Genomic DNA, 26983 nt, shown 5'->3' on the forward strand with positions numbered 1-26983 from the left:
AAGGATCAGACCGGGTTTATTTCAAGACAGGGAGTTTGAACGTGAACCAAAATCCAAATATAGGTCCATTAGGCTATCAAAAATACATGACTCTATCAAACTAAAGTGATGGTTGACGTGAGCAGCGTTGAGCCATGAAAATGTTATCATATCGTAATATCAGCAGTCGAATGTCATGTTTAAAGAAAACACGGACACATTTAGTCACCTTTACAAACACTTAAATGAGAAATGAAGATTTGTTCATGCTCACAACCCCTTCCAAACGGACACTTTTCAAAGGCATCATCCACATCACTAAAATACACAAGTACACACAATACACAATCCTATGAACACTATATGCGAAACAGTGGTTGTAGTTTACATGTCATTTTTGTCAGTCTGTTACACAGTACGGTCTTGTTAAAAATGTGCTTCCAAAAATAGAATGTATCATTTATGTATGTGCATCAGTCATGATAAAATCCTCATCTTGTTTTTTTTTCGGACTCGTCTGCACTGCTGTTTGATGACAAGTTGAAGGTAAGGATGCTTCTCCTAACGTTATTGCCACTGACTACTAAAGTGCACGACAACGCAATGGCTTGGTTAAACACACATACACAGTGTTTGCTGTTTGGATGCAACATGACATCTTTCTACTGTGTTTCATATTTAAGAGGGTTGAGAAAATATTTTATATGAGTATGGCACTTGCTCACAAAAAGGATCAACAATGATTTAAAAGGGAGAAAGCGGATCAATATGCAGCACTTCAGTAATCTCTGCAGGTTCTTATATTTTTACCAAATGATGACTTCTACAACATTCCTACTAGGAAAATCACAACGTCTCCTCGCTGGTGAGCTATCTTTAGAACAGGCTCAGGGGGTCACCTCAAATACTACATTGAGTGACCCTGGATGTTGTTTCTATATCTTCGCGTAAGCTCTTCAGATGATTTGTGAACATCTTTGGTTAAAACTAAAATTCTACTTGTGATCCTCCCTGAATGATTGAATGAATAAGTGTGAATTTATACATTTGTATGACTTCAAATACTCCAAAAATATCACTTTGAACATTGCAACGAAAAGCATGGAGTGGACTGCAGACCTTCTGTTTGACATTGACAAGTCATCCTAAACCAGTCTAGCGGCTTAAGTCATTTAAACTTTCTGACCAAAGGTAACAAATCAAAAGGAAAATATTGAAAATATTTCTATTCTTATGACCACTGACGGCTTGTGTTTTAACACTATGTCTTATGTTATACAGTACTTGAAATATTAGGCTGAATTATAACAATCAATCATTCTTCAGCATCCAAATGCCATTATTGTTGTCAGGGTGCTTGCGAAACCACCCCCATGAGGTATTAGTGACTTCAACATCATCCTCGATCCTACCACACTTTTCAAGCATTTAGTTTGGCGTCAGAGGAGCCGCCTACAAACAAAAACACATTTCACAACTTTTTTTTAAAATTGCAATTGGCAAAACTAGTGAATTAGTAACTTGTGTATACAGTATATATTTACAATTAAGAGCAGTTAAGCAGCTAGTAATGAATGTCATTTTGATCTCATAGTAGTTGCTGTGATTCTCTTGAAAGGGAATTTAAAGTGCCTTCAGGGTTGTGTTTGTACTCGTAAGCCGATCTACTGATTTGGAGATGTGATCTGGGCCTCCGCTGTACTGTGCGATGCATGACTCTCAACATGAATGCGAGCTCATGGAGTTGCACGAGAGTGTCTGAAATATGACCAAAAAAAGAGAAAAAACAACAACAACCGCGCAGTCATCCACTTGCCCTGAAAAACAAAACATCAAATACTGCTTATCGCCACAAGAATGGGCGTAGACTAAGTGGTGTTTATCTAGTAGAGTTAGTCGGTTTGGTTTCCTTGTCCTTGACACCACAATCTGGCCGTGTCCGTTCGCTCGTCCGTCTTGACTACATGACGTCAGACTCCACCACGCATTGCTCCGTGTATTCCTTCACCAGCTCCACGCTCAGGGCGTGGCGGCAAAAGTCAGCCATGGGCTTCCACAGGGGCGGGGCCAGGAACATCTGGCACATGATGTGACCCTTCAAAGTGGCTGTGTGGCGCTCAAGGTGGCTCAAGAACTGCTGGCGAACCAGATCCAGGTCGTTGCCGAACATGTCGATGTTCAGGTAGTACCTGGTGGAAAACAGAGCAGTAGTCAGTGGGCTTAATCATAGTGTTTATCCGGCAATACCTAGAAAAGCTGCGTACCAGTTTTCTCCAATAGGGACCCTAAAGGGGAAGGTACACAGGCTTCCCACGCTTGGCTTTGATGCATCGTCCACCATCCAGTCGATATCCTTCTTCATCAGGATGGCCATGTTACCTGGCATTGGCTTGAAAGGCTGCCAGTCTTGAATGATGGTGGCGTTCGGGAGAACCCCCCGCATCAGGTCGCTCGTTAGAAAGAGCCGACGGACCGCGCCGTGGTCCAGACGTATTGGAGGTGCCTTTGGGGACGAGGCGGACGCCGGCGTCAGTGAGAGGTCCGAAAGTCGACACTTGAGGTCCTCGGCTCGGAAGCGCACCAATAGGATGCCCTGCGGAGAGGAAAGCCACGCTGGCCTCCAAGATGGATGGACATCGTTTGGATCGGCAACCGCCGTACCTGCTTGGTTATGATGCGATACTTCTGGAAGTCCTTGGGACCCAGCTGATCGTCGCGGGTCAGGCGGCTGACTTTCACCTCGGGGTATTTGGACTTGACCAGCTCGGCGCAAAAGCGCAGGAGGATTCCCGCCACTCCCTTGCCCCTTTCCTGGGGGGCCACGCGGAGGCCCTCCACCAGCATGGTCTCACCTTCGTCGATCACGCATACCGACTCCAGGGCGATCTGGAAGATGATAAAAGCGTTCAAGTCTGTCGAGTTTCTCATGAGTTGTTGGAGGAAAACCGCCTGGTTAGTATGACGTACCACTTTTCCCTGTTTGCGTGCCAGGATGACTGTGCGGTTGGTTTCCTGCAGCCAGCTGCTGTACCTGGTGGGCAGGTAGTCCAGGCCTCCGTAGATGTCCTGGCTCATGGCCATGATGTCGTCAAAGTCCTCCTCGGTGGCCACGGTGAACTGAAGGCCGGCCTGGGACAATGACTCGGGTAGCTGCAGCGCGCTCAGGTTGCTGTCGATCTTCATCATGAAACAACTGATGAGACAGGAAGTGGAGGAAAAAGCCTTACGTTGGATTCAGGGTGTCAGAGCGGCGGCGGCGGCGGCAATAACAACTCACGACACTCAACGACACCCGATGCATTCCCTACTACATCCCGGCATTTTAACGTTCTCCCATCGCTCAACAAAACCAACAAAAATGAGGCGAGGAGCCGAAATGGTGACCAATGGAGAGGCTCACAACAGTGCAACAAAAAGAAACAAAACAGACAATCGCTAAAAGACATGTTTTTAATGAGGTTAAAATACATCACGTGACACATTTGTAAAAAGTGTACTGGGTATACAATCTTGGCAGCTTTACATCCAATTGTTCATGGCAATGTTAGGCTTGTTATGTACAGTACGTGTTCCCAATATGTGCCAACAAGAAATAGCATGAGAGGGATTCCAAAGGTTTCCTGCCTGAGCATTCCACTTTTGTTCATGGCAACCAGAACAATTAGATCAGCGGGCCAATGGGGCAAACGCTACACACGGATTTGTAAATCAACTGTCCCAACAGACGTTGGCCAGAGAGAGCTTTAGAGTGGGCCATTGTCCAAAGACAACGACAATAAATCACTCCCTCTCTTCAGGAAAGGAGGAAGCGGAGGATCCAATGAAGGCCTGAGAACAGAGTGCAAGCGGAAGAAAGATGTTCAAGGAAAACATGTTGATGAGGTCTCCCACATCACGGTGTGCATTTTACATGCTAGGCAAACCCGGTCCAATTCTCAAGCCCACTTTTGACCACTTATAGGCCAGATTTACAAACAAAAAGCATGAAATCAACGAAAGACTGTTAGGTTTAATATTTGCATTATTTATTTGTGATTGGATACAGTTTGGAGCTTGTTTCAGATCTTCACCACATGTAAACACACTGATAAATGGGATAAAAGTGTAACTTGAAAAATACATTTCAAAATATGACTTATGGGAAAGAAAATTCATAATTGGGCCCTAAAACCAGCAGTGCAATTCAGCTTAATCACTAGTGACTTGACACCACGTCTTCTTTTTCCGACGTTAAAGGCCAAATAACGCACAATTTTTTTTTATTTTGCCTCGCCAAACCTCTGGAGCAAAAGTGAGAAAGAACACACCGTGTTCGGGGTCTGATTATCCTATCCGGAAGGTGCGCCAAAAGGGAGTCATGGCGGATCCCCGCGCCCATCCAAAGGCTCCACGCTGTCGCTAACACTCGCACATAACGCTGTCATGCAGCCCTAAACTTGAAACAACATGGGAAAGTGGCAGCTGAAGCAAGAAGTGATGGTGAACAAGCAGTGCCTGAGGCTAGAAGATAACAACCACACAATTGTCACAAACTATTCTACTGTACTCGATTAGTTTTATTTTTGGTAGCTGTCAAGCAGACAAATCATAGAATTGAAGACCCGGTGCACACTTAACAATTGACGTCCACTTGCTAAATGATTTCCTTGTTCATCCACAGAACGCCGCTTCCGCCGACGTCACCCCGGTCCAAGTCTTGCGTATTGTCCCTCTGTAAGGTAAGAGCCCGCGTTCGTCTCCACACACTAAGCACTTTAACGCGGCATGTGTCATCAAAGCAGACGGCCTTACCTCCACCAGTCTATGCGTGGACCAACTTTGCTGCTTTCCTGACGCAAAACGCATATGCTTGGATGATATGGATTCATGTTTATGGCACATAATAAGCAGGAAAATATAGATGTTATACATAAACAAAGTCATAATCGATTAGCTGAGAACACTTTTCCTTAAATTTTGTCTGATTGGGTGATGGCAATGCATATTTTCCTGGTTTAAGGCCAAAGCAGGCTGAACGCCGCGGGCCCAAATGTCTCCTGTTATCAAACCAGGGTCAAAGTGAGGAGAGGATAGTGTGGGGGGATGGGTGGGGGGATTATCCCGCTGCTACTGCTGCTTGCATTGCTTTGCTGAGTGGAATAAATAAAATCTAAAAAGAACAGCCGCGTGACGTTGAGTTTGGGATAAATAAGATGGCATGCTGTCCGCATTTCTGTGTCCAACATTCGTGATGTCCTCTTTTTCCGCGTCCCCATTGTGTCCCCAGGCATTGTGGCTCTGGAGCTATGAGCCCTTTCATTATCCAATCCTTGATCATCAAATTGTTTGTGTTCAAGCCAAAACTATGTCCTGAATTATCCTTCCAAACCAAATGTCATCCAAAAGGGCCCCAGTGCCAATACAAAACACAGACATGGATTGCCCTTTTGTAATTGTGAAGCTTACAGAAACTTCCTCTGTCCTCACTTTCAGATGGTTTTATTAATCAGACTTTAAAATGGACCCAAATCTATTTTTGGATAACCTCAAATGAAAAGTGTAATGCTAATAATAGAATTGTGCTTATATTTGGGGGGGGGGGAGAGCACAATTTTCAATTTCAATAAAGATAACATTTAAATATCCCAAATACAGCCTAGACATGCGCTTATAAAATATATATTTTTTAAATGAAGGACTTTTCTAAGTAGCACCCAAACTTTTGAACGCTACATGATGTATACAGGTAGTACAGTATTTCCCTGGAGATTGACCAACTATCAATCAATAATGACACGTGTTTACATAAGCCAATAAAAGCTTGAAAAAATTAAAGCTAACAATAGAATGGAAAGAACCACCAATGGAGCATCAGATAATGAGCTCCTATCTCATTTTCATTTACTAAACATCTTTTAGTTTGGACTATTTGTCGGGACTTTTGCACTGGAGTTGTGTGATGACAGCTCACCAAAATGTGTTTATGAAAGGGCAGCCTCATGTTGTGCTTGCCTATTTTCCCGCTCCCTTCCATGATTAATACACTCTTTCAATCCCAAATACCAAACTGTCAAAAGGCATCAGCTCACACTCAACTTCTCCCTCACGCTCTCTCGCTCTTGCTCTCTCTTCTTCTTCGTTTGAGAGGGTGCTGGTCACCGCTTCGTTGCTGTCCCGCACTTTTGAGCGAAGGTGTCCTCTTTGCATCTTTGCAAAAGTGTCAATGGCAGGCACGGACCCTGACTTCCAGAGCATGCATCTTCGAATCGCATCCTTTTTGGAGATGTTTCATGTAGTCCTTTGACTTCTTTCTCATTGTAGGGAGAAGATGAGGCCCCATGTTTGGACTGACATTGGACTTTGCACTAACACCGTCATTGTACTCAACCAGGGACGTCAAATTTGAAGCACTCAACAGATTGGCGAGCCTAGATTTGGAAAAGTCTTGAGCTGTCGTCACAGTGTGTGGGCGGGGCATGGCGGCACAGTTTCGAGATTCAGTTCATGAAAACTTTTATAGTTCATCCCCCAAAATCATTTTGACTTTGCAACATGAAATTTGGTTATGTTGATCATGACGAGAGTTAAAAAAAAAAAAAAAAGTCAAGAAGTCATGTCCGCAAAGACACAGGAAGTCTGCCATTTTGAAGGTCATTTTGGCCTCCACCGTGAACTGCAAACTTATCCAGTGGATTTTTTTTTTCTTTCACACAATTGATAGCAAATTTCAACCACATATCCACCAAATTGCGAAAATATTTTTGGAGCTTTTTGTCATTGCGTGTAGGCAGAACTTGACAGCGACATGTGGTGACTGCTGGAAATATATCCTGGAATTTAAAAAATAATAATTCAGCTCCTAAGCTAGTTTGACTTTGCACCATGAAATGTGATCATCTAAAATGAGTAGTCACACTATTTTGGTTTCAATTTGCCATTTTAGGCCTATTTTCGCGATGCAAAAAAATAAAAGGGTGCCAGTCTCCCAGCGATAACTGATGACTGGCCATAAAATGGGAAACTATTAAGTCACTGATGTGACTGTCACGATGGCCTTATCATCTCCAATTATCATTTTAGTGCCCTGTAATTGGCTGGAAAAGGGATGGCTGTATTGGCTCGATAAATCGTAAGTCCTGCGGCAAGGGTGTTTCTCGACCCCAAAAGGCAAAAATGTGTGTTGCTGATATGGACCAGTATACGGCGCACGCTGGAATTTTTAGACACGTTTTTAGATGCGTCAATGTGATCGTTTTGTGATTTATATATGGGCCGATGCCAGCCGTCTCTCAGGGCACCCTTGGGCCCGGGCTTCCTGCCGTGTCTGGCGTTCATCCAGCTACGTTTCGAGTGGAAATTCCCAATGATCGTCAATCAGGACATGCTGCTGTCCTATTTGTCGCTCTGACGAAGGCATCCTCCAGAACAAAACAATTGAGCACGTTAGCACTGCTTCATGTTGCATATTGGAATGTGGAAGGTTGTAGCTCGTGTGTGTCGTCAAGATGACTTTGGCGATTGAGTTACATGAGATGGAACGAGATGGCGGGCGTGCTCATTTATCATTTAAGTGGGCAAAGAACACAACAGCAGGCATTGTGTGGCTGTACCTAATGTTGTGTCCATGTGTGTCAAATTGAAGTTGACGAAAGCGCTTTAACATATATACCAATAATTTTTTTCCAATCGCATTGACACTTGTGGTGCTTACAAAATGCCAATATGATCATTTTCCTTCATCTGCATTTTCCTTCACAGGCGCCTTGAATTGCTCCCAATATGAAGCAAATTTGAAACTATGCAAATAACCAAGCTATGCATCCCGAATTTTGGGAAGCATAATCCTGGGTGACATTGGTGTTTTTCCAGGAGCAACTGAATTGATTCCACACATGAAGGCATCAGCAGCATCACCGGGGCTCCTCTACGAACAACCTCTGTAGAATATGTCATCAGAGCACAGAAATATATGTCAGCTTCGCGTCGTGGGGTTGAGGGGGGAAGATGCCGGAGCATCCGACGCTATGTACGACGACGGCGCTGCGCATAAATCCACCAGACTGTTTCGCAAATAGGACGCCACAAAGAAGCGAGCTGTATCCCTGCCCGCCTGCCGGTAGCCGGCTGACGGGGGCCTCTACCGCCTCCTCGGACGCACCGTGATCGACGGGCGACGTGTTCCCCCCCCGAGATGAACCATAACGGGCCATCGGGCTCTTACCGAAGGATGAGGCTCAGTGTCGTGCTGAGGCGAGATGAGCCGTGTCGTACTGTGGCGGGCGTCCTTGGATGCTGGAGGTCGTGGATGGTGGATGCTGCTTCCGCTGATGAAGAGACGACGATCGCGACGTAGTCCGCGGCTGCGGGATCGAAGCACTCTAGCCCCGCCCCTACCAGTTGTCCGCGTCGAGCCAACTGGAGGAGCCAAGTGGACTCACTAGAGCGGGCCAGATCCCCCCTAAACCCCACCTCAACCCCAGCCCTTGCGTGCACACTCCTCTTCCACGGATACTGCATGATGTGCGCGGAATTCCAAGGAGCCAGCAAACTCCTCATCCAACTGGACTCACCGTTTTACGGTATATAGATAGATGAACAAGCAGCTCTTGTAATAAATGAATAATTATTTTCGGACCGATTAAGTTAAATGGAACTAAAATTCCTGCGCTATGTTGGTCGGCTAAATAAAATCCAGCATACAGCAGTCGTTTTACGCATTTACTGTACAACAGCAGTGCATACGTGCCCATTATTTATTTATCTTACAAACAATTTAAACGATTAAAGCTGACAAATTCACCATATCAAGTAATTAATATATGACACAAGATGCAAGTAAAATTGTTTTAGTTAAACAAATGAATTAATGTGTATGACTTTCACTTTTTAATTGAACTCCTAATCATGTCATTGTCAATCCTCCAAATTTCGCGTGTATGTGTGCACGTGTGTTTGACAATGTATTGTGGTGTCAATATGTTCTCATCAATGTGTGCAATCAGGCCGCTGTGCACAAATCAATTGGAAAAGTCGTTTGTTTCATTAGCACTCTTCCTTTTACTGACAACCAAAAAAAAAAAAAAGTCACACTCATCCCCGATAATCCCTCACACTACATAGGGTTTTCTACATAGTTCTCCACAAAAAAATTCATTTATAGCATTTTGGGAGTAAGGAATGAGTTAATGATTCTAAACTAACCCTAACTCCATTATTCCCTATACTTCCAAATCACTATACACAAGTCCCTTTGCCAAATACCCCCACAAGTGATGCAAATCAGCAAACTGGTAACCATGCATGAGTATTTTTTTTAAATATATATTTCAAAGCTTTATAATAAAAAAAATGCATGTGAGGTGCAGGTAATGTATTTGTCCATAGGAATCACCATCCTCACATTCTACAGTAGTGTGATATGTGTGACTTTGATTGTGTTGGGCTTTAACAAGCGGGGCCTGGCAGAGTTAGCGCAAGTTGTGCTCATTGGCAGCTCATGAATAAATGCACTTATGTGGAGGGGTTTTTTCGGTTACGGTTTGTTGAATAAAGCTGAAAGGAGACTGTCGGCTGTGTCAAATAGTTCTATAGCGGCTAGGCTATATTAAATGAGGTAACGTTTACATTAGTGACGTGTAGATGTGCAGTTGTGTAAAGCAGTTTGCACTTTACCTTCGTTTTAAAATGTGAAATTATCCTATATTTTGGACATTTTGTAGGTATTCACGCTTTCTTCCTGGCTAGCATTTATTTGTTACACAAGTATGCAGTCACAGTCCATGTAGAAAACAACACCGCAAAATTGTGCGGTATAATGAAAACTGCAATGTGAATTTAAAAAATCTGTGCCAGCTACCGTGAGACCGCAAAAAGCTAACTACCATATGGAAAGGGATGACTGTAGACTACACATAGCCAACTCACTAGGGAATGATTGCCAAAACAGTCCTCCTTTCAAGTGTCGCTGTCTTTTCATTTGTAACCATGGAGATATCTCCGGTTGTGACATCCGAACCGTTGCTCCCACAGCCGGAAGTGGAGGAATAGCGCTGGAACGCCATCTCCCAGCATCCCACGCGAGCGCCGATTTGACAAGCAGCCAATGGGCGCCATGACAGGCCGGCACATGACGTCGGTGGGCTGAAGAAAGTTCCTGGCGGCGAACAGCTCGACGGTCCCCCACGGGAGAATCGCGCTTTGCGGGTAAGTCCGCACGTTTGGCCGCGACGCAAGCTGTGGACTGCTTCATGGATGTCGTTTGGTAGACTTTGGCCGATGTACGGGCCTATCGTGTGCGAGAAAGGCGAGCGGTTTGCTGGGAACGAGCTTTTCTGGGCGCCTGGGCCTCGGCTATTTCCTGGTAAAGTCCTTCTCAGCTGTGGCTGTTGGAAGGAACAAGTTGGAAAAGTTGACTGCAGGCGCCAAACGAAAACTCTCTCGCCTCTCGTTTTCCTGGCTGAAGTCCGCATGCCCGTCATTCTCTTCGCGTTGTCAAAAGCTTATCAGAAAGCAAGTTTAGCCATCGAGCTCTCACTACCGCGGGCCTCCCATTTGTGTGCTTTTCTTATTATCTTGCGTCTCTTCGTATGAGTTTGCTTTTTCGCGATCTCTCTACGAGTCTGCTTTAAGTGACGAGTGAATAGTCTTTGTTTGCCCAACTGTCACTGTAAGTACGTTCATGACTGTACTGTAAATATATGAATGCACATGCGCAGTTGGGTTTGCCAGCCTCGGTTGTGTTGTGCTTTGCAATGGAGCCAACATAGACTAGTCCATCAGAAAGTTAGCAAATGCTCAACACTGCTACACGTACTGTCCATATAATTGGAGTCAAGACCACAGCAGACAACGGCTCCTGTACTTCTTGTGGTCTGCTCCAAGGTTAATGTTCGTCCAGTTTGGGCATTTGGTGGCAGTAATGAGCGTAATGTCAAAAAATGTGCATATATCACAACCTTGAGGTATAGAAGCATAAGTATGTTCCTTATGCCACTCGTTCCAATTAAAAGCAAAATATGTGCCTCAGATCAAGAAAGTTTGGGAAATGCTTCCTGATGCTTTCTGCATGTCCTCGTATCCTTCAGCCTGTGGAACAGTGAATGATGGCCTCACCGATCTCCGTCTACAACTCCAGCGTCTTGGACGCGCACATCTCCAGCGTGAGTGAGACTTTTAGTGGACATCGGCCAAGGAGGAATCAGAAATGAAACATGCGTGTGTTTGTCCATGTAGACCTCCCGAGAGTCTCTGAAGATGGAGTTGTTGGCCGACGTCACCTTGCTGCCCGGAGAGGAAAGAATCATAGGTGAGGGAAGACTGGCGCTTTCAGTTGATCAGCATTTTTGTTGACCCATTTTCCTGCACAGACAAGGACATCATTTACATCTGTCCGTTCAGCGGGGCCGTCAAAGGCAAAGTGTTGATCACAAACTACCGACTTTACTTTAAGAGCTCGGATGCGGTAAGCTCACATTGTAGCTATTTATCTTATTATAAATTTACATTTTAAATAATATGATAATAATTATAAAATGCATCATACTACTCAGAACATTATTAGAAAAATGCATGAACTTTTTTTTTTTCCCCCCCTCTAGGATGTGGCGGTGACACTGGATGTTCCGCTGGGCACCATCAGTCGCGTCGAGAAAATGGGCGGAGCGTCAAGTCGAGGAGAAAACTCGTACGGACTGGACATTACCTGCAAGGTCCTTGTTCCTCAGCTAGCGTGCTGTTTGGGTCCACGTGGGTTTTGACACCTTTCTTGATTATCTCCTCCTATCAGGACATGCGAAACTTGAGGTTTGCACTGAAGCAGGAGGGCCACAGCCGGCGAGACATCTTTGAGCTGCTCTTCAAACACGCCTTCCCCGTCTCGCACAGCCTGGTAAGAACAAAGTCATGCGCGAAAATCAGGATGTCCAAAGTCTGGCTCGCTGCAAGTTTATCAGCCTGCCGCATATTCTAAAACAAAAAAAAACAATTAGGGATTTTCGATACGACTTTTTGTTTTTGTGCAAGCCCTGAATTCTTGAGTAATCACAATACCGATACTACAGAGGTAGGCAAGTTCGGTCCTAGAGAGCTGCAGTCCTGTATGTTTTTTATGTCTCCCTCCTCGAACGCAGCTGAGAGGCTCCTGCAGAGCGTAATTATGAGCTGATGATCTGAAACACCTGGATTGGTGGCAGGAGACACCGAAAACATGCAGGACTACGGCTCTGTAGGACCGAACTTGCCTATCCCCGCCTTACAATAAAGCCTTGTATCGGCCTGATACAATACCTGGTATCGGTACTTGCCTATCTCTACAAAAAATAAAATAATCAACCCGGCCCATATCAGCCAAATGACACTCGTTTGTTTTAATTACAAATGGAATTTAAACAAAAGTCACACTCTTTTAAAAATCCATCCATCCATCCATTTTCTGTACCGCTTGTCCTCACAAGGGTCGCGGGGGTTGCTGGAGCCTATCCCAGCTGGCTTCGGGCAGTAGGCGGGGTACACCCTGAACTGGTTGCCAGCCAATCGCAGGGCACACAGAGACGAACAACCATACTCACAATCACACCTATGGACAATTTTGGAGTGTCCAATTCACCTGCCATGCATGTTTTTGGAATGTGGGAGGAAACCGGAGTACCCGGAGAAAACCCACGCAAGCACGGGGAGAACATACAAACTCTTTTAAAAATATTTTTTCAAATCTAAAAACGTTTCATCCAAATTTCTCACTTTTTTGTTTGAAAGTGTGAATGTATTTGAATATTGCATGATATTACACTTATTTTGAATTATAAATGCAAAAAAAATTGTTTCAAGTTCATTCTTTTTGTAAAATGTGTTTTAAATCTTAAAAACAAGAATACAAATAATATTGACATACTAATAAATAATGATTATTTTCTATTTGTTATTGCAAATAAATGACTTGTCCAAGATACCACTTAAAAACATTTTTTTTTAATGTTAATGAAAACTTTTTTTTTACGTAACAAAAGTTCAGTTTTCGGTATCAAAGTTTTTCTTTGAAAATAATCTAAGTAGTTTAAGAATTTGTTGCAATTCTAAATGTAGAGCTGAAAATAAATTAAGTTACAATTACACTTCAAAAAATAAAATAAAAAGATGTGCTTTGTCACTGTTAACACCCAGTTTATCTTATGAAACAATCCCCTCTCCTTCTTTGCATTTTTCTTGTGTGACATCCACCCCGAATGTAAATGCTCTCGGTTGTTTGATGCCATCTGTCCAGCCTCTGTTCGCGTACGTGACTCAGGAGAAGTACGAAGAGAACGGCTGGAGCGTCTACAGGCCTGTTGAGGAGCTCAGGCGGCAGGTAAGCCTAGAGCGGCAGCGAGAAAAAAAAAGGTTGTGTGACGGTCGGTGTATGCATGTATATTTCAGGGTTTACCAAACAACAAGTGGCGCATTACTTTCATCAACAAGAACTACGAGCTTTGTGACACGTACCCCACTGTGCTGGCTGTGCCCTTTAAGTGTAAAGAGGAGGACCTGAGGAGAGTGGCTTCCTTCAGGTCCAAGGGACGCATCCCAGTAAGTTGATGAGGATGGTTTTGGCGGCTGGGTGGTTTTTCCCTCCGCTAAGCGCTTGATGTTGCTGACTCTGCCACAGGTCCTGTCCTGGATCCACCGCGAGAACCAGGCAGTGATCGCACGCTGCAGCCAGCCGCTAGTGGGCATGTCGGGGAAAAGGAACAAGGACGACGAGCGCTACCTGGACCTGATCAGGGACGCCAACGACACTGCCAAGCTCACCATTTACGACGCTCGCCCCAACGTCAACGCCGTGGCCAACAAGGTCGGGCGGCTTCCTCCAACGTGTTTGTTCTCTCTCCCTCCTTGACCCTTGACTTTGGAGACCTCCTTTCTTAGGCCACGGGAGGCGGCTACGAAGGCGACGAGTACCACAACGCCGAGCTGGTCTTCTTGGACATCCACAACATCCACGTCATGCGGGAGTCCTTGAAGAAGCTTAAAGATATTGTGTACCCCAATGTCGAGGAATCTCATTGGCTGTCCAGTCTGGAGTCCACTCACTGGCTAGAACACATCAAGGTCATTCAGCTTTTCCAATTTCTGTTTTAAGCATCGTCACTACAAGACAGTTGGATGAACGGTCCTGAGGCAGGGACGCAGAATTGACTTCCTGTGTGTGTGTGTGTGTGTGTGTGTGTGTGTGTGTAGATTGTGTTGTCAGGAGCCATCCAAGTGGCAGACAAAGTGTCCAGCGGCAACTCAGTGGTGGTCCACTGCAGCGACGGCTGGGACAGGACGGCTCAGCTGACGTCCCTGGCCATGCTCATGCTGGACAGCCACTACCGCACGCTCAAAGGACTGCAGGTCAGTCGCCGCGCCGTGTCCCGCCTGCGCTATCCAGGCGGTGATCAAACACGTCCCACCTTGGCCTCTGCAGGTGCTCATCGAGAAGGAGTGGATCAGCTTCGGACACAAGTTCGCGTCCGTAAGGAACTTTATCACCTGTCCCAAGCCCTGCAGTGGATGTTCACTTGGCTTCACAAAATGTGTGTGTGTGTGTGTGCAGAGGATAGGTCACGGTGACAAAAACCATGCCGATCAAGACAGGTCGCCCATCTTTGTTCAGTTCATGGACTGCGTATGGCAGATGACCAAGCAGGTACGAGCGTCACTCAACCGTTGACATTTTGTGGGCTTCTCTCAACCGTCTGCAATTATTCTTGCTGCCATTCCAAATTGGAACAGCGTCACAACATCGTAGATGTTTCTGGGTACCAAGTAGCATCCGGTTATATATATCCAAACAGTGTAAATGCATTACTATACAATAATACTTAACTATATAGTTTTCTATGTACAGTATATAGAAAAGGTCTACACACCCCTGTTCAAATGCCAGGTTTTTGTGATATATAAATGGGACTAACAAAAGAATGTAATGCTGAAAAGTGCCATTTTTGCAAGTAGAATGTCATAAAAAAAAAAATTTTTTTTTTTAATCTCTTGTGCATTTGGCCACAGAGACTTCCATGCTTTGCTTTTTAGTAGGGATGGACAAGTACCGATGCCAGCTATCGGGCCGACGGGAAATTAGAAAAATAGAAAATTGCCATTAATTACATGCAATGTTAAGGAACAATGTTTGTTTTCTGAAAAGTAACTCTGTTGCAGGTGCAAGGATTCCACAATACCAGCCATATGACATGATAAATATAGTTGACATATTGTTGTATAAAACTCAATATAAAGTAACCTCTGGACTCAAAATTGGTGTGGGATAGTAGTGCTGATCCTCCCGCATGAGATACGCCTCGTATTTTTCAATTTCGCATTTTTTATATATTTTCAATAAATTCTATACGCAAGAAGTGAAATTTTAGCTCAATAGCGTCCAGGTCATGTGACCTATGTAGGTGATGCTGGAACATTTTCTTGCTGGGCACGACACATGAACGTCAGCATTGGTTGAGCGTTATGGCCTTTCCCCGCAGTTCCCCACTGCCTTCGAGTTCAACGAGCGCCTCCTGCTGACCATCCTGGACCACCTTTACAGCTGCCGCTTCGGGACCTTTCTCTACAACTGCGAGAGCGCGCGAGAGCACAATGTGAGCATGACGGCGGAGAGGGGACGCGTGCCGCAAAAGCAGCTGACTAAGCATGCGCGTGCGTGTTTGTTTCATTGGCAGACCCTGCGGGAGAAGACGGTGTCGCTGTGGTCGATGGTCAACAGTAAGACAGACATTTATTTGAACCCTTTCTACACGCCCGAGTCGGGGAGGGTCCTCTACCCGGTGGCCAGCATGCGCCACCTCGAGCTGTGGGTCACCTACTACATACGCTGGAACCCGCGCATCCAACAGCAGGTAGGAAATGCAGGCGCGCGTACGTCGTTAGTCGTGCGTGATCATGTTGATGGTCTTCCGTTTGTGTGCGTGGCAACAGCAGAGTCCAGTGGAGCAGCGTTACCTGGAGCTGTTGGCGCTCCGCGACGAGTACATCAAAAAGCTGGAGGAGCTGCAGCTTTCCGACTCGACGGCGCCCCCTTCAGTGCGGCTGGCCAACAGCGGCTCCAGCGCCAACACCTCGTCTTCGTCCACGTCGTCCCCCACGCAGCAGCAGCAGTACACGCACCTACACACGCCCTTCTGAGGGACACACTCTGATATGCACGCACACACTCTTCACTGCTGGTGTGTCTGTGCAGTGCTAACAAAGAACGCTAACAGGATTTTTTCATTTTATATTTAGCAGGTGATTATGTATGCAATATGGCACCATGCAGCCTTGTCACCACACACACATACACAAGCCTTAAAGACGTTTGCTGGCTTTCATTCCAAGGGCTTGAACACACACAGGAGAATAAGCCAGCGCGCAGACTGAAGACACATTAAACACACACACACACCATTTCAAGTCGGGATGAGCACATGGAGTTGAGGTGCATAAGACAAGATGGAGTCCCGAGAAGGTTGGAATTCTGCTTGTCTGTTCAGTTGCCGTTTCCTCTCTTGGCTCCCGAACCATCGTACAAGATGGGCGACACGTCGCGTGTTTGTCAAATGCGACGTTTTCCCGCTCTTCCAGAGCCTCGCTAGAGATCCTATGCTAATGTTAATGTTCAGAATTGCGCGCGTTCTCCAAGTGACGCTTTTCTTTTCCTTATGTCTTAGCAGCTATTCCGATTTGCATTTGGTCCTTCAGGCGAAACGGCCGTGACTTGAAGTCCTGCTGTCCTTTGATGCAATAACGGTCGTTTCTGGAGCCAAAAAGCAAATTGCCGACACCCCCGCCGAGCTCGCCGGATGCGCGAGCATCATCCAAATGTGTGCCTTGATTCCCCTGCGCTTCACACGGAACGCCCCGTCGTACTTTTGAGGCTCTTTGGTTTCCAGTCAATTGGACAGGGTATGGCTCTCACGGGCCCGTCAATCACGATATCCCAAAAGGCCAAAGTGCTTAAGGTGACAGTGGTCCCCAACCATTTTCGCTTCATTGACCGGCAACCATTCGGGGTGAGGGGAGGGGTCGTTATCACGACTTCACATTATTTTTAAATTACCTGTTTAGTTTTATTTTATTTTTATACCTCTAAACAGTATGTAAATATTAACATACAAAGTACGTTTTGACAACCAAATTAAAAAGACAGAAAATTAAAGCGTTTTAATCAACAGTACAACAAATGTAGAACAAAATCAAATAACAATCAACAACTCAAAATTCACCTCTCAGCAATAACGACTACGCCGTAAATAAGTTTTTAAGTTGTGATCCTAATGTGCATAATGAAAAGGTGACACGATTGATTGCTGCTTTGGTCCAGTGGCTTTAGTAGCGGCTAATCGCCGCTCACGTTTTTATGCTTTCCACATCATCACTGGGATGGTGGTCCTTGAAATGATTCGACGGTATTGTCATCTTGCTGTTATTTTGACGATATACCTTGCACAACAGATTCATGAGTCCGCGTCGCTTCGGAGATACTGCCACACAACCGAGGGTGAGGAAATTCGCTCATCAAAATAGCTTCATCTGCATGTTAAGCCATTGTTTACGTCTATTAGCTTTTGTTGTAAGGATAACCGGTAGTTGGGGACCACTGGTCTAAAAATGCTTAATGTAAAAAGCTTAACATTGTGTTAAAACTGATCATCACCAAAATGTATGTGAATATATCTACTCATGCCCTGTTACGCCTCTGAAAATATCGGAACAATCTCCTCAGGTTTTGTCAATGTGTGAATCCTTCTCTGGATAATGAGCATCTATGGAGAGTAAAACGCTTAACATCCATAAAAAACAGTAATGGGTGATTGTACGTAATGATATTCAGATCAAGAATGGGGCAGAAGTAGAAATATCCACGTAAATATTGGATCGCTGTTTTTGGACAGTAAGCGACGTTAGGGTTTTTTAACATGTTAAAGCATTTAACTGTCCTGGTCAAGTGTACTTCTTGTATCCCGTTATCAGCGTTCTCGTCAAGCTTGTTCGTAAGAAGAGAAGTTCTCCTTTTTGAAGTTGTTGGATGTTCATGCTCTTTTCCAGGCATTCGTCCTGAAAAGCTCGCAAACAGGGTAATCGAGACGCTTTTGGGGAAATCCACTTGAGATGAAAATCTATTTTTCTTTGCTTCTTTTCTATAAACACCAGGATCAGGATGTGATTACCTCAGTCCAAAGCTATTTTGTGCTCTCGAGCTTTCTACTTGTAAAAAAAACAACAATCATTTATCGAGTGTCAAATATTTTACTTTTATGGGGGAAATGAAGGGAATGGTTGCTTTTTTGGGGGGAAGCGTTTGTATACTACTCGACTTAACTTGACGTGTATTTTTTTTTTTTGTGTAGTTTGCTTCCTTTGCTGCTCTTTGTTGTTTTTCACTAAAGGGAAGAAGAAAACAAGAGCGCCATCAATCCTCTCCACAACTGCTTGGTTCTGTAAATATCATTGATTAAATTAATTTAAGATTGAGGTGTGACGTGTGTCTGTCACGTGGCTTGTGAGTGGGGATGCTGCGTTCCTGGACAAAGCGTCGTCGTCTTCGCGCATCAACACACATCTTCTCTAAACGTCGCGTCGTTCCCGGCGTTTCTCTTCAGCGTCTGGCCTCCTACTTGCGTTATAGCGCGCTTGGCTTGGACATCGAGCCGTCGTCGCATCGGAGGAGGCCGAGCCGAACCGATCCCCGCCCCCTTGACCCAAAAAGCTACGCTTGAGAGAGGAGCAAAAGCGTCGATCGCTGGGTCGGGATGGCAGACGGAGCCGAAACCGGGGCCGACCCAAATGGAGCTCGGAGTTCGGCCTCCGTCAGCAGCGCAAGTGGACCCGATCCAGACAGGTGATTCATTTCCTTCCGCTTGGAACGTTTCTCTTTCTTTCAAGGCTTTATGTAGCGTTTTTTTTAAACATTTATTTTACAAACCTCCCTAAAACAGATTTGTGCACTTTGTTCTCAATTTAGCCAGTGAATGTTTGAAGAGAAGATGGGATGCGGCTTGTGGCTTGCGTCAAAACCAACCTAGCAAACGTTTAGCATGTTAGCTTAGCTTAGTTGGCGTATGCACACGTAATAACCAGTGTGTATTTGTGCGCACGCTCATTGGTCGAATGCGAGTTTTAACAGCTGCGTTTCAATGGAAATGTTTTTTGCTTGCGTGTGTAGTCTATCGGGAGGTCACGTGGAGTGGTGTAAACAGTTAATCGCGGCCACTTTGTCCAGTCACGGCTCGGCAGTCTGTGACGTCATCACCAAGGTAAGCAAAATGGATGTTTGTTGTGTTTGTGAGCGATTGTGTGTGCATGCTCCTCTTGCCTTCCACATATTTCCTTGCTGTTTCAATCTCAATTTGTCTCTCGCTGACCCTTTTGGTCCATGCCCGCACGGCAGGATTCTGCGGATGAGTGTTTCCGTTGCCACGGAGACGATGACACCGAGCATCCCGCCAACGCTTTGGCAAGTGTCTGCTTCTCTTTTTTTCTGGCCTTTCTCTTCACATTGCTTTCCATTTTTTCTAGTGCATGGCTTCGCAAACTTTTGGGGTCCAGCGACCTTTTTCACAGGCAATTGCTTGTCATAAAGAAATAACAGAAATGATAAATAAATGCTTGGCAGACCTTCTGTTTGAGAAGCATTGATCTAGTGTGAATGTAATGTTAAGAGGCTCACTGACTGCATGTATGTAGAAGCCTCTGGCACCGCGGCTGAAAATGAGTGAAAAGGCGTCTGCAGTTCCTCTCCTGCCAGGGGAAAACATCCAGACGACCAGTGAGTTTCAAATGCTTTCCCAATGATACCTTTGTCTTTCTTGTGACTGACTTTTTTTTCCTTGTTTCTTTTTCTCCATTTGTGCAGTTGAGGATGTGACATACATTTGTCCCTTTAGAGGCCTGCTCAACGGAACCTTGACCATCACTGACTACAAGCTCTACTTCAGTAGCGTAGAAACGGTAGCGCACATCTCTGTTTTTGCAACTATATTTCTTAAATTGTTTATGAAATCAACAATGTATTTTCAGCTCATTTAGGACAACCAAGCAGCAAGATGTACGAGAAAGATGACATTTAGATTTTTGAACCACACCAAGAAGCTTTTGGTCCTGTTCATTTGTCAACTGATTTGTTTGGCTTCAGGAATGTCCGTTTGTCCTGGCCGTCAACCTGGGCGTCATCAGCCGTGTGGAGACGGTGGGCATCCCCGACCGAGGCGACAACACAGAAGGCCTGGAGCTGGTCTGCAAGGTAACGACTCACGAGCGCCATTCACACGCGGCCGGCAGGTGCCTAAACGCTTCAACTTTTCCACCCAGGACCTGAGGAGTCTGAAGTTCGCCTATAAAACGAGTACGGGCCACACCGACGTGGCGAAGACTGTGGCCTTGCGAGCATTTCCGCTGTCCCGCCAGCTGGTCAGTTGAAAGACGTCAAGTTGAAACACCGTTGCAATCGATGTTAACGTCTCCCTTGTGCCCACGCAGACTTTATTCGCCTTCCGCTATGAGCAGCGCTTTGATGCGGACGGCTGGAAGGTTTACGAGCCGCTGGCCGAGTGGCGGCGGCAGGTCAGAACACGCCTCGACGTGTAGCCTATCGATTGTTGACATTATCAAGAGTGACGCACAAGCTCTTAATTCAAATGTCTTTTTTGCAACCATCAGGGTCTCCCCAACGAGAGCTGGACCATCAGTCGACTGAACGCGTCCTATCAGCTGTGCGATACGTACCCCGCCGTCCTGGTGGTCCCCGCCAACATCGTGGACGAGGACATCAAGCGGGTGGCGGCGTTCCGAGCCAAGCGGCGCATTCCGGTGGGCTTTAGTACTGCACTCATTGCAGTCAACAAGCCATAACACATAGTTGATTTTTTTGGTCTTATACTGCCCCCAGGTGGCCAAAGCTTACACCCCACAATGAGGAGATCATATTATAGTGTGCTGTTTTTATTAACTCATTCACCGTTATATACGTCAAATATTCATTTGAACTATTTCTATTAGTTAATTTCCCCCCCCCCCACTTTTGTTAACAAGAGTATGAAAACCTAGAATTTTTTTCTTGTACATTTTGAACAGATAATAACATTTGTGATTAACTCGTGAAGTCATGCAATTAATTACGATTTAAAAATTTAATCGCCTGACGCTCCTAATTTTTTTTATCATCTTTTCTTCTTTTTTTTTTTATCGCATCAGGTGATTACAATGTTTTAATGTAATTAATTATTGACTTCAATAGTTAAATCATGATTAACCATACATTTTATATCTGTTCTAAATGTACAATAAAAAAATCTAGGTTTTCATACTCTTAACAAAAGTGGAAAAAATGTTAAACAAATAGAAATAGTTCAAATAAATTTTTAACGTCAATGGCAGTGAATGAGTTAAAATATGAGAACATTTTGTGTTTTTTTGTGTTTGTTGATCAAGGGCAGACAAAACAAGTTTTACTTCTGTCGCCTTTCATTTCTTTTACTTTAAAGAGTGAAATCAAAGAGTTGTTCTTACCGACAAGAAACTCTCTTTTTCTAGCTCGACAAACTGGAATTATTATTTTTTGCCCTTCCCGAAAAGCGAGCTCGTCTTTTGTCCCGATCGATCTTGAAACGGCGTCACCGTGCCTCTCCCCCGGCAGGTGTTGTCCTGGCTCCACCCCGAGTCGCAGGCGGCCCTGGTGCGCTGCAGCCAGCCGCTGGTTGGCGCGGCCGACCGCTGCTGCAAAGAGGACGAGCGCCTCCTCCAGACCATCATGGACGCCAACGCGCACTCCCACAAGCTCAGCGTCTTCGACGCCCGACAATTCAGCGCCGCGCGCAGCAACAAAGTACGTCCCCTCCTACTCAATTGTAAATTGAGTTGCGTGCTTTACACACCGCATCGCGCTGGCAGGATAAGGACGGCGGCTACGAGAGCGAGAGCGTCTACGCCAACGTGGAGCTGAACTTCCTGGAGATCCCCAACATCCATGTGATGCGCGAGGCCCTCAGGAAGTTGAAGGACGTGCTGTACCCCGACATCGACCAAGCGCGCTGGCACTCCAACCTTGACCAAACGCACTGGCTCCACTACATTCAGGTACGCGCGCCAAATAAGTGCGCACACTCGTACCAAAGTCTAAAGAGAGAATAATCGGCGCGTTTGTTAGCTGCTGCTGCGTGGAGCATCCCAGATGGCGTCCAAGCTGGAGCGCGCGCAGACGTCAGTGGTGGTCCACTGCAGTGACGGCTGGGACAGGACGGCTCAGCTGACGTCTCTGACCATGCTCATGCTGGACGGCTATTACCGCACACTCAGAGGGTTCCAGGTTCGTTCCTATCTTCGCTTTGTCTTCCTCTTGACTGTAAAAAAAAAAAACTGGGATTAATATTTACATAATTTAATTTTTTTCACTCAGAAATTGTAAGTACATTATAGGATCGTTTTGAGTACATTTGACTAGATTATTTAAAAAATATATATATATATATATATTATAATATGTAAGCGTCAGGGTTGGGAGCGTTACTTTTAAAATGTAATCCGTTACAGTTGCAAACTAAAAAATGTAGTTAGTAACCTAATCCAAGTACCATAATAATAATAAAGTAATGTAACTGGATCACTCAAATATTGAGTATGCTCATGAAGACAAAATAAAAATAAATATCACCACAATATATATTCTATACAATGTGCCCCTGCTATTTGTGGAGGTGATAGGGACCCGGGCAGCCTACAAATAGCACACAAAAAATATTTTTCATTAAAAAGCATGTAGGCTATTGATTGATTAATTGATTGAAGGCCATATGCTGTTTTCGAACTGTCACTGAATGCAATGATAGATAGATAGATTGATAGTCAGACAGACAGATACAGATAGATAGTCATCCAATGAGGATGACAATGTGTGCAAAATGAACTGTTATCCCAGTCACAAGTTTATCCGTGTATATGTTGTGCATGATGTTTAAATAGTGAATTGGTGGGAGGAAGATTTGTTTGGAAGGTGTAACTCACATTATGGTTGTAGGCTAGCGAGATAGCTAGCAAGAAGCTACAGCGCGTAGCATGCCGCTGGACTCGTAGCTCAAACTTTCGAACGGTCGCCATTTTCTCCTCCCGTCCGCAAAGCTTTTTCAAACTGCCCGCATGTGGAGGACACGACTAGTCAGTTCGTTCGTTCCCACCGGGCGTGCGTGCGTGCGCGCGCGCTCTCTCACTCTTGCGCTCGATGCCCTCTTTCGCACTCTCTCTCATCGTAGAAATTGTAATCCCTCGAAGTAATTCCCATTTTTTATAAATGTACCTGTAATCTGATTACATGTTTTTTCCTTTAACTAATGTAATACAGTTAAAAAAAAAATTGTAATCTGATTAAATGTTTTTTCCTTTAACTAATGTAATACAGTTTAAAAAAAAAATTGCAATCTGATTACATAACGGCGGTACATGTATTCCGTTACTCCCCAAGCCTGGTAAGCGTTGAACAAGCTCATGACCTTCAGTTTGCGAGATAGACATGCTACCACCTGAGCCATGCGACTCTTGCTGTTTGCCACTATATTGCATTACTGGTGTCCAAAATGAGACCAAACCCAATCTCTTTGAGGTACGAGGATTCCACCTGACTCCAGCAATATGCTAACATACAGAAGGAGTGGCATGGCTCAGGTGGTAGAGTGGCTGTCACCCAAGCTGAAGGTCAAACGGTTACGTAGCTTCTTTTTTTTAAATTAATTTGTAAAATGTTCTAAAAACTATCTTTGTAAAAATAATTTCTGAGTGAAAAAACGTGTTTTTTTTCAAGGAAATATTACTCTTCTTATTTACACTGTTTTTTTTCCTTCTAGGTTTTGGTGGAGAAGGAGTGGATCAGCTTTGGACACAAGTTTGCTGCTGTAAGAAGACTTCGCACACTCGCTTTTTAGACCGTCCTTATCATTTTGACCGCAATTAAACGTAGCTACCACATAACATGCAACCCCAAATTGCCATGGAAATTATTTAGTCAATTAATCATCCGGACGATTGAATTGACAAATTATGGACCTTCAAACATTAGCCAAAATCATCAGCCGATAATTTTTTCCCCTTATGCTCTCTAACCATTTACTGCAGTTGTACACAAGTGGTCTCATTTATAAAACATAAATCTATACCATAACCTTCAATCCCTAAATAATGATGTTTGTTAATTAGGTCAAGCAAATCCTAATTTTTACAAGCAGTGCAAGTATAAATATAAAATAATAAATGTCCAACATATAACACACGTATGCGATATGGCCAAAAAATTAAAATCTTGATATCCGTTTCATTTAGGACAATTCCCATTTTAATCTAAGTAATAAAGCCTACAAAACATTTATTTAAAGGGTTCATTCAAAAATAAATCCTGTGCAAAATGTTCAAATTTTTAATGAATTTTAACGTTATCTTAACATTCATATCTTGTGCAAAATTACAACTCACAGTAACGTTTTAATATAACTAAATAACTTTTTTTTTAATATAATTCCCAAAAAGACAAGAGTGTATTTATTTATATGCACGATTTAGCTCATTTTCAACAATCTATTCTTAAAATGATGATTAATCAAATTTATTTAATTTATTGCCCAGCCCTACAAACATATGACAAGGATTAATGCCCTTATAACGTCATTAATTTAATGCGCAGCGCCACACAATGCATTCTGTGAACCGAAAAGAAAGTTCGTTTTTTAAACAATATTTCCGGTTGACCACGAGTAGTGATCGAACATCCCTTCCTTCAAATACACGTGAAATGATTTTGTGTCCGTGCCGTGTCATCAGCGCGTGGGCCACGGCGACGACGACCACTGCAACTCCGAGCGCTCGCCTCTCTTCGTCCAGTTCGTGGACTGCGTGTGGCAAATGAGCCGGCAGGTACGTTGCCGCCAAAGTCAAAATCTCCCGGACTTGCCGCCATGACTTCCGTGACCCCGTGCCTGCAGTTCCCGGCGGCGTTCGAGTTCAACGAGCTCTTCCTGCTGACGCTGCTGGACCACCTGTACAGCTGCCTCTTCGGAACCTTCTTGTGCAACAGCGAGCAAGAGCGCGCGGCACAGGTGAGCGTCTCGCGCCGCTCGATGGCTGCCCGCTTTGCTAATTCTGCTTTTGCTTTCTAGGAGCTCCAGATACGGACAGCGTCCCTGTGGTCCTACATCAACAGGTAAGTGGAGACTTTCTCTCCTGGCTCGTTAGCGACCTCGCGGTCTAGACCGACTCGTGTTTTCTGGTGTCGCGTTCAGCCAGCCTGAGGACTTTAGCAACCCGCTGTACGTCCACAAGAGCCACAGCGTGCTCTACCCGCTGGCATCCTGCAGGCATCTCGAGCTGTGGACGGCTTACTATGCACGATGGAACCCTCGCGTGAGACCGCAGGTGGGTACCTCCTAGAATATATTAGTGAACTGAGATAACAGTCAAATTTGTTCCAAAGGCACGATTGTATCTTAAATTGTTTTTCTCCATTAAAAAAAAAAAAATCGATGGAACTTTAAAAAGAAAGCCTCCCAAAACGTGATCCTCTAAACATGTTTTTTTTAATTTACTTTTTATAGAACAAAAAAAAAAATCATGTAGCTGTATTATAGTATAAGCAGGGGTGAAAGTAGGCCGGAACGTTCCGGTAAAAAAGGTTTAAAACATTTTTTTCGTTCCGGTCCGAAAATATGATGGCAACTGTCAAAACCCCCATGTTAATTAACCTGCCACCCAAGAAGAAGAGAAAATCTACCAACGTCAGATTTACATACACTAGTCACCAAAAGCGGGGGAGCGTGAAGCGGCGCGTGATTACATATCACGCGGGTGGGCGCGTGCGTGGGGTGGCACGGAGGACGCGTTTGGGGACACGCTGCGGGGCGGCGAAAATTCGCATATTCGTCAAAGTTGAAAAATGTGAACTTTCTTCGCATTTCGCCTCGCGGCCTGATAGGCTGAAATACGTGCCACATTGGCTTCGAGGACGGACTACGTCACACACAGCGTCCTGTCTGTTGTCACCTGCGTGCAACAACACGGGCAGCCACTTAATACCCCCGTAAAAAATGTTATCCCCTCCTGCAGGTACAACGCACGACTTTACTTTAAGTTATTGTCTCTTCTTCTACTGGGAGCTGCCAAAGCAGCTTAATGGTGCACCAGCGCCACCCAGTGATCATGTCCTTAAACTACAAAAAAAGTCATTCAAGACTAAAGATTTTTGGGGGGGATTTTTTAATTTTTTATTTATAGATTGTAAAGAGCTGAAAATAGTCATTTGTTGAATTTGCAGCTTTAGGAATTTGCATTTGCTTCAATGAAAAACGATGTCAATCTAAAAACAAATATATTCACAGGTCAAGTTACATTTGAACATTGGACCTCTTATTTGGTATCAGTTTCGCAAGTGCATGTTAACAAAAAGTTTTTACTTACTTACTTATGCTGAGAGCCATTTGCATAGACTATTTATAAAAATAAAAGAAAACCAATTGTGGAGATCTGCTTGCGTGGCTTTGCAGGTGGCGCAGCATCGCATGCTGAAGGATCTGCTGTTGTTGCGGGCCCAACTTGAGCGACGGGTGGAAGAGCTGCGTAGGGAGGTCCAGGCCAACTCTCCGGCATCATCGCCCGACCGTGCCGCTGGGACCGCCGCCGCCACCGTGGTCTGACGCACACACACAAGTGTCTGCGCGTGTGTGGATGTCCGGTAAACGGGGGATAGTTTGCATACGCCATGGAAGAAAATCCAACATTAAGAGACTTTTTGAGGAGCATGTTTATCCTTCCCTCCCTCACTCCTTAAATGTCTTCAATGCCATTCCTTCATTTTTTTCCAAAGATTGATTTCTTAACAAGTGATTTACAATAATAAAATTTTCCTCTGGGAATATATGCCTTTTATTTTGAAAGAACCCTTTATTTGCACTAAAGTAGGGCTAGACCCCGTGAACAAAAAAAAAAACCAAAAGTGTTTTGTTGCCAAAAATAATTTAACTTTACTCCTGCAAAACCACACACAAAGAAA

General features: G+C 44.6%; 3 protein-coding genes across 6 annotated transcripts; 2 read left to right on the top strand and 1 right to left on the bottom strand.

Moving 5' to 3' along the window:
- nat16 (N-acetyltransferase 16) lies at positions 1-8346 on the bottom strand. Its single transcript, XM_086058781.1, has 5 exons — positions 8180-8346; positions 2947-3172; positions 2641-2865; positions 2244-2572; positions 1-2168 (listed from the first exon to the last, which is right to left on the bottom strand). The coding sequence occupies exons 2-5, from the start codon at positions 3163-3165 to the stop codon at positions 1940-1942; spliced, it is 1002 nt and encodes a 333-aa protein (XP_085914907.1). The 5' UTR covers positions 3166-3172; positions 8180-8346; the 3' UTR covers positions 1-1939.
- Positions 8347-10047: 1701 nt separating this feature from the next.
- On the top strand, positions 10048-18438 carry mtm1 (myotubularin 1). 4 transcript variants are annotated; one of them, XM_086059152.1, is made up of 16 exons: positions 10048-10161; positions 11043-11117; positions 11191-11263; positions 11325-11419; positions 11556-11666; positions 11744-11845; positions 13217-13300; positions 13369-13518; positions 13598-13783; positions 13858-14040; positions 14170-14325; positions 14399-14446; positions 14528-14620; positions 15453-15566; positions 15648-15824; positions 15904-18438. In XM_086059152.1, exons 2-16 carry the CDS (start codon positions 11058-11060, stop codon positions 16108-16110), a joined length of 1839 nt encoding a protein of 612 aa, XP_085915278.1. In that variant the 5' UTR covers positions 10048-10161; positions 11043-11057; the 3' UTR covers positions 16111-18438. The 4 variants fall into 4 exon arrangements, with proteins under 4 accessions (XP_085915278.1, XP_085915279.1, XP_085915276.1 ...); XM_086059153.1 differs by having other exon boundaries at positions 15907-18438; XM_086059150.1 differs by having other exon boundaries at positions 14399-14620.
- Positions 18439-18486: 48 nt separating this feature from the next.
- On the top strand, positions 18487-26846 carry LOC147160042 (phosphatidylinositol-3,5-bisphosphate 3-phosphatase MTMR2-like). Its single transcript, XM_086059149.1, has 18 exons — positions 18487-18805; positions 19130-19220; positions 19355-19420; positions 19651-19732; positions 19820-19914; positions 20099-20206; positions 20275-20373; positions 20443-20526; positions 20623-20772; positions 21599-21787; positions 21853-22038; positions 22109-22267; positions 23796-23843; positions 24763-24855; positions 24924-25037; positions 25098-25141; positions 25221-25353; positions 26478-26846. The coding sequence occupies exons 1-18, from the start codon at positions 18717-18719 to the stop codon at positions 26625-26627; spliced, it is 1980 nt and encodes a 659-aa protein (XP_085915275.1). The 5' UTR covers positions 18487-18716; the 3' UTR covers positions 26628-26846.
- Positions 26847-26983: the final 137 nt, after the last annotated feature.

This window comes from Leptonotus elevatus, chromosome 17 (genome assembly GCF_054856555.1).
Source record: "Leptonotus elevatus isolate MCC_2025b chromosome 17, RoL_Lele_1.0, whole genome shotgun sequence".
Classification (NCBI taxonomy): Eukaryota; Metazoa; Chordata; class Actinopteri; order Syngnathiformes; family Syngnathidae; genus Leptonotus; species Leptonotus elevatus.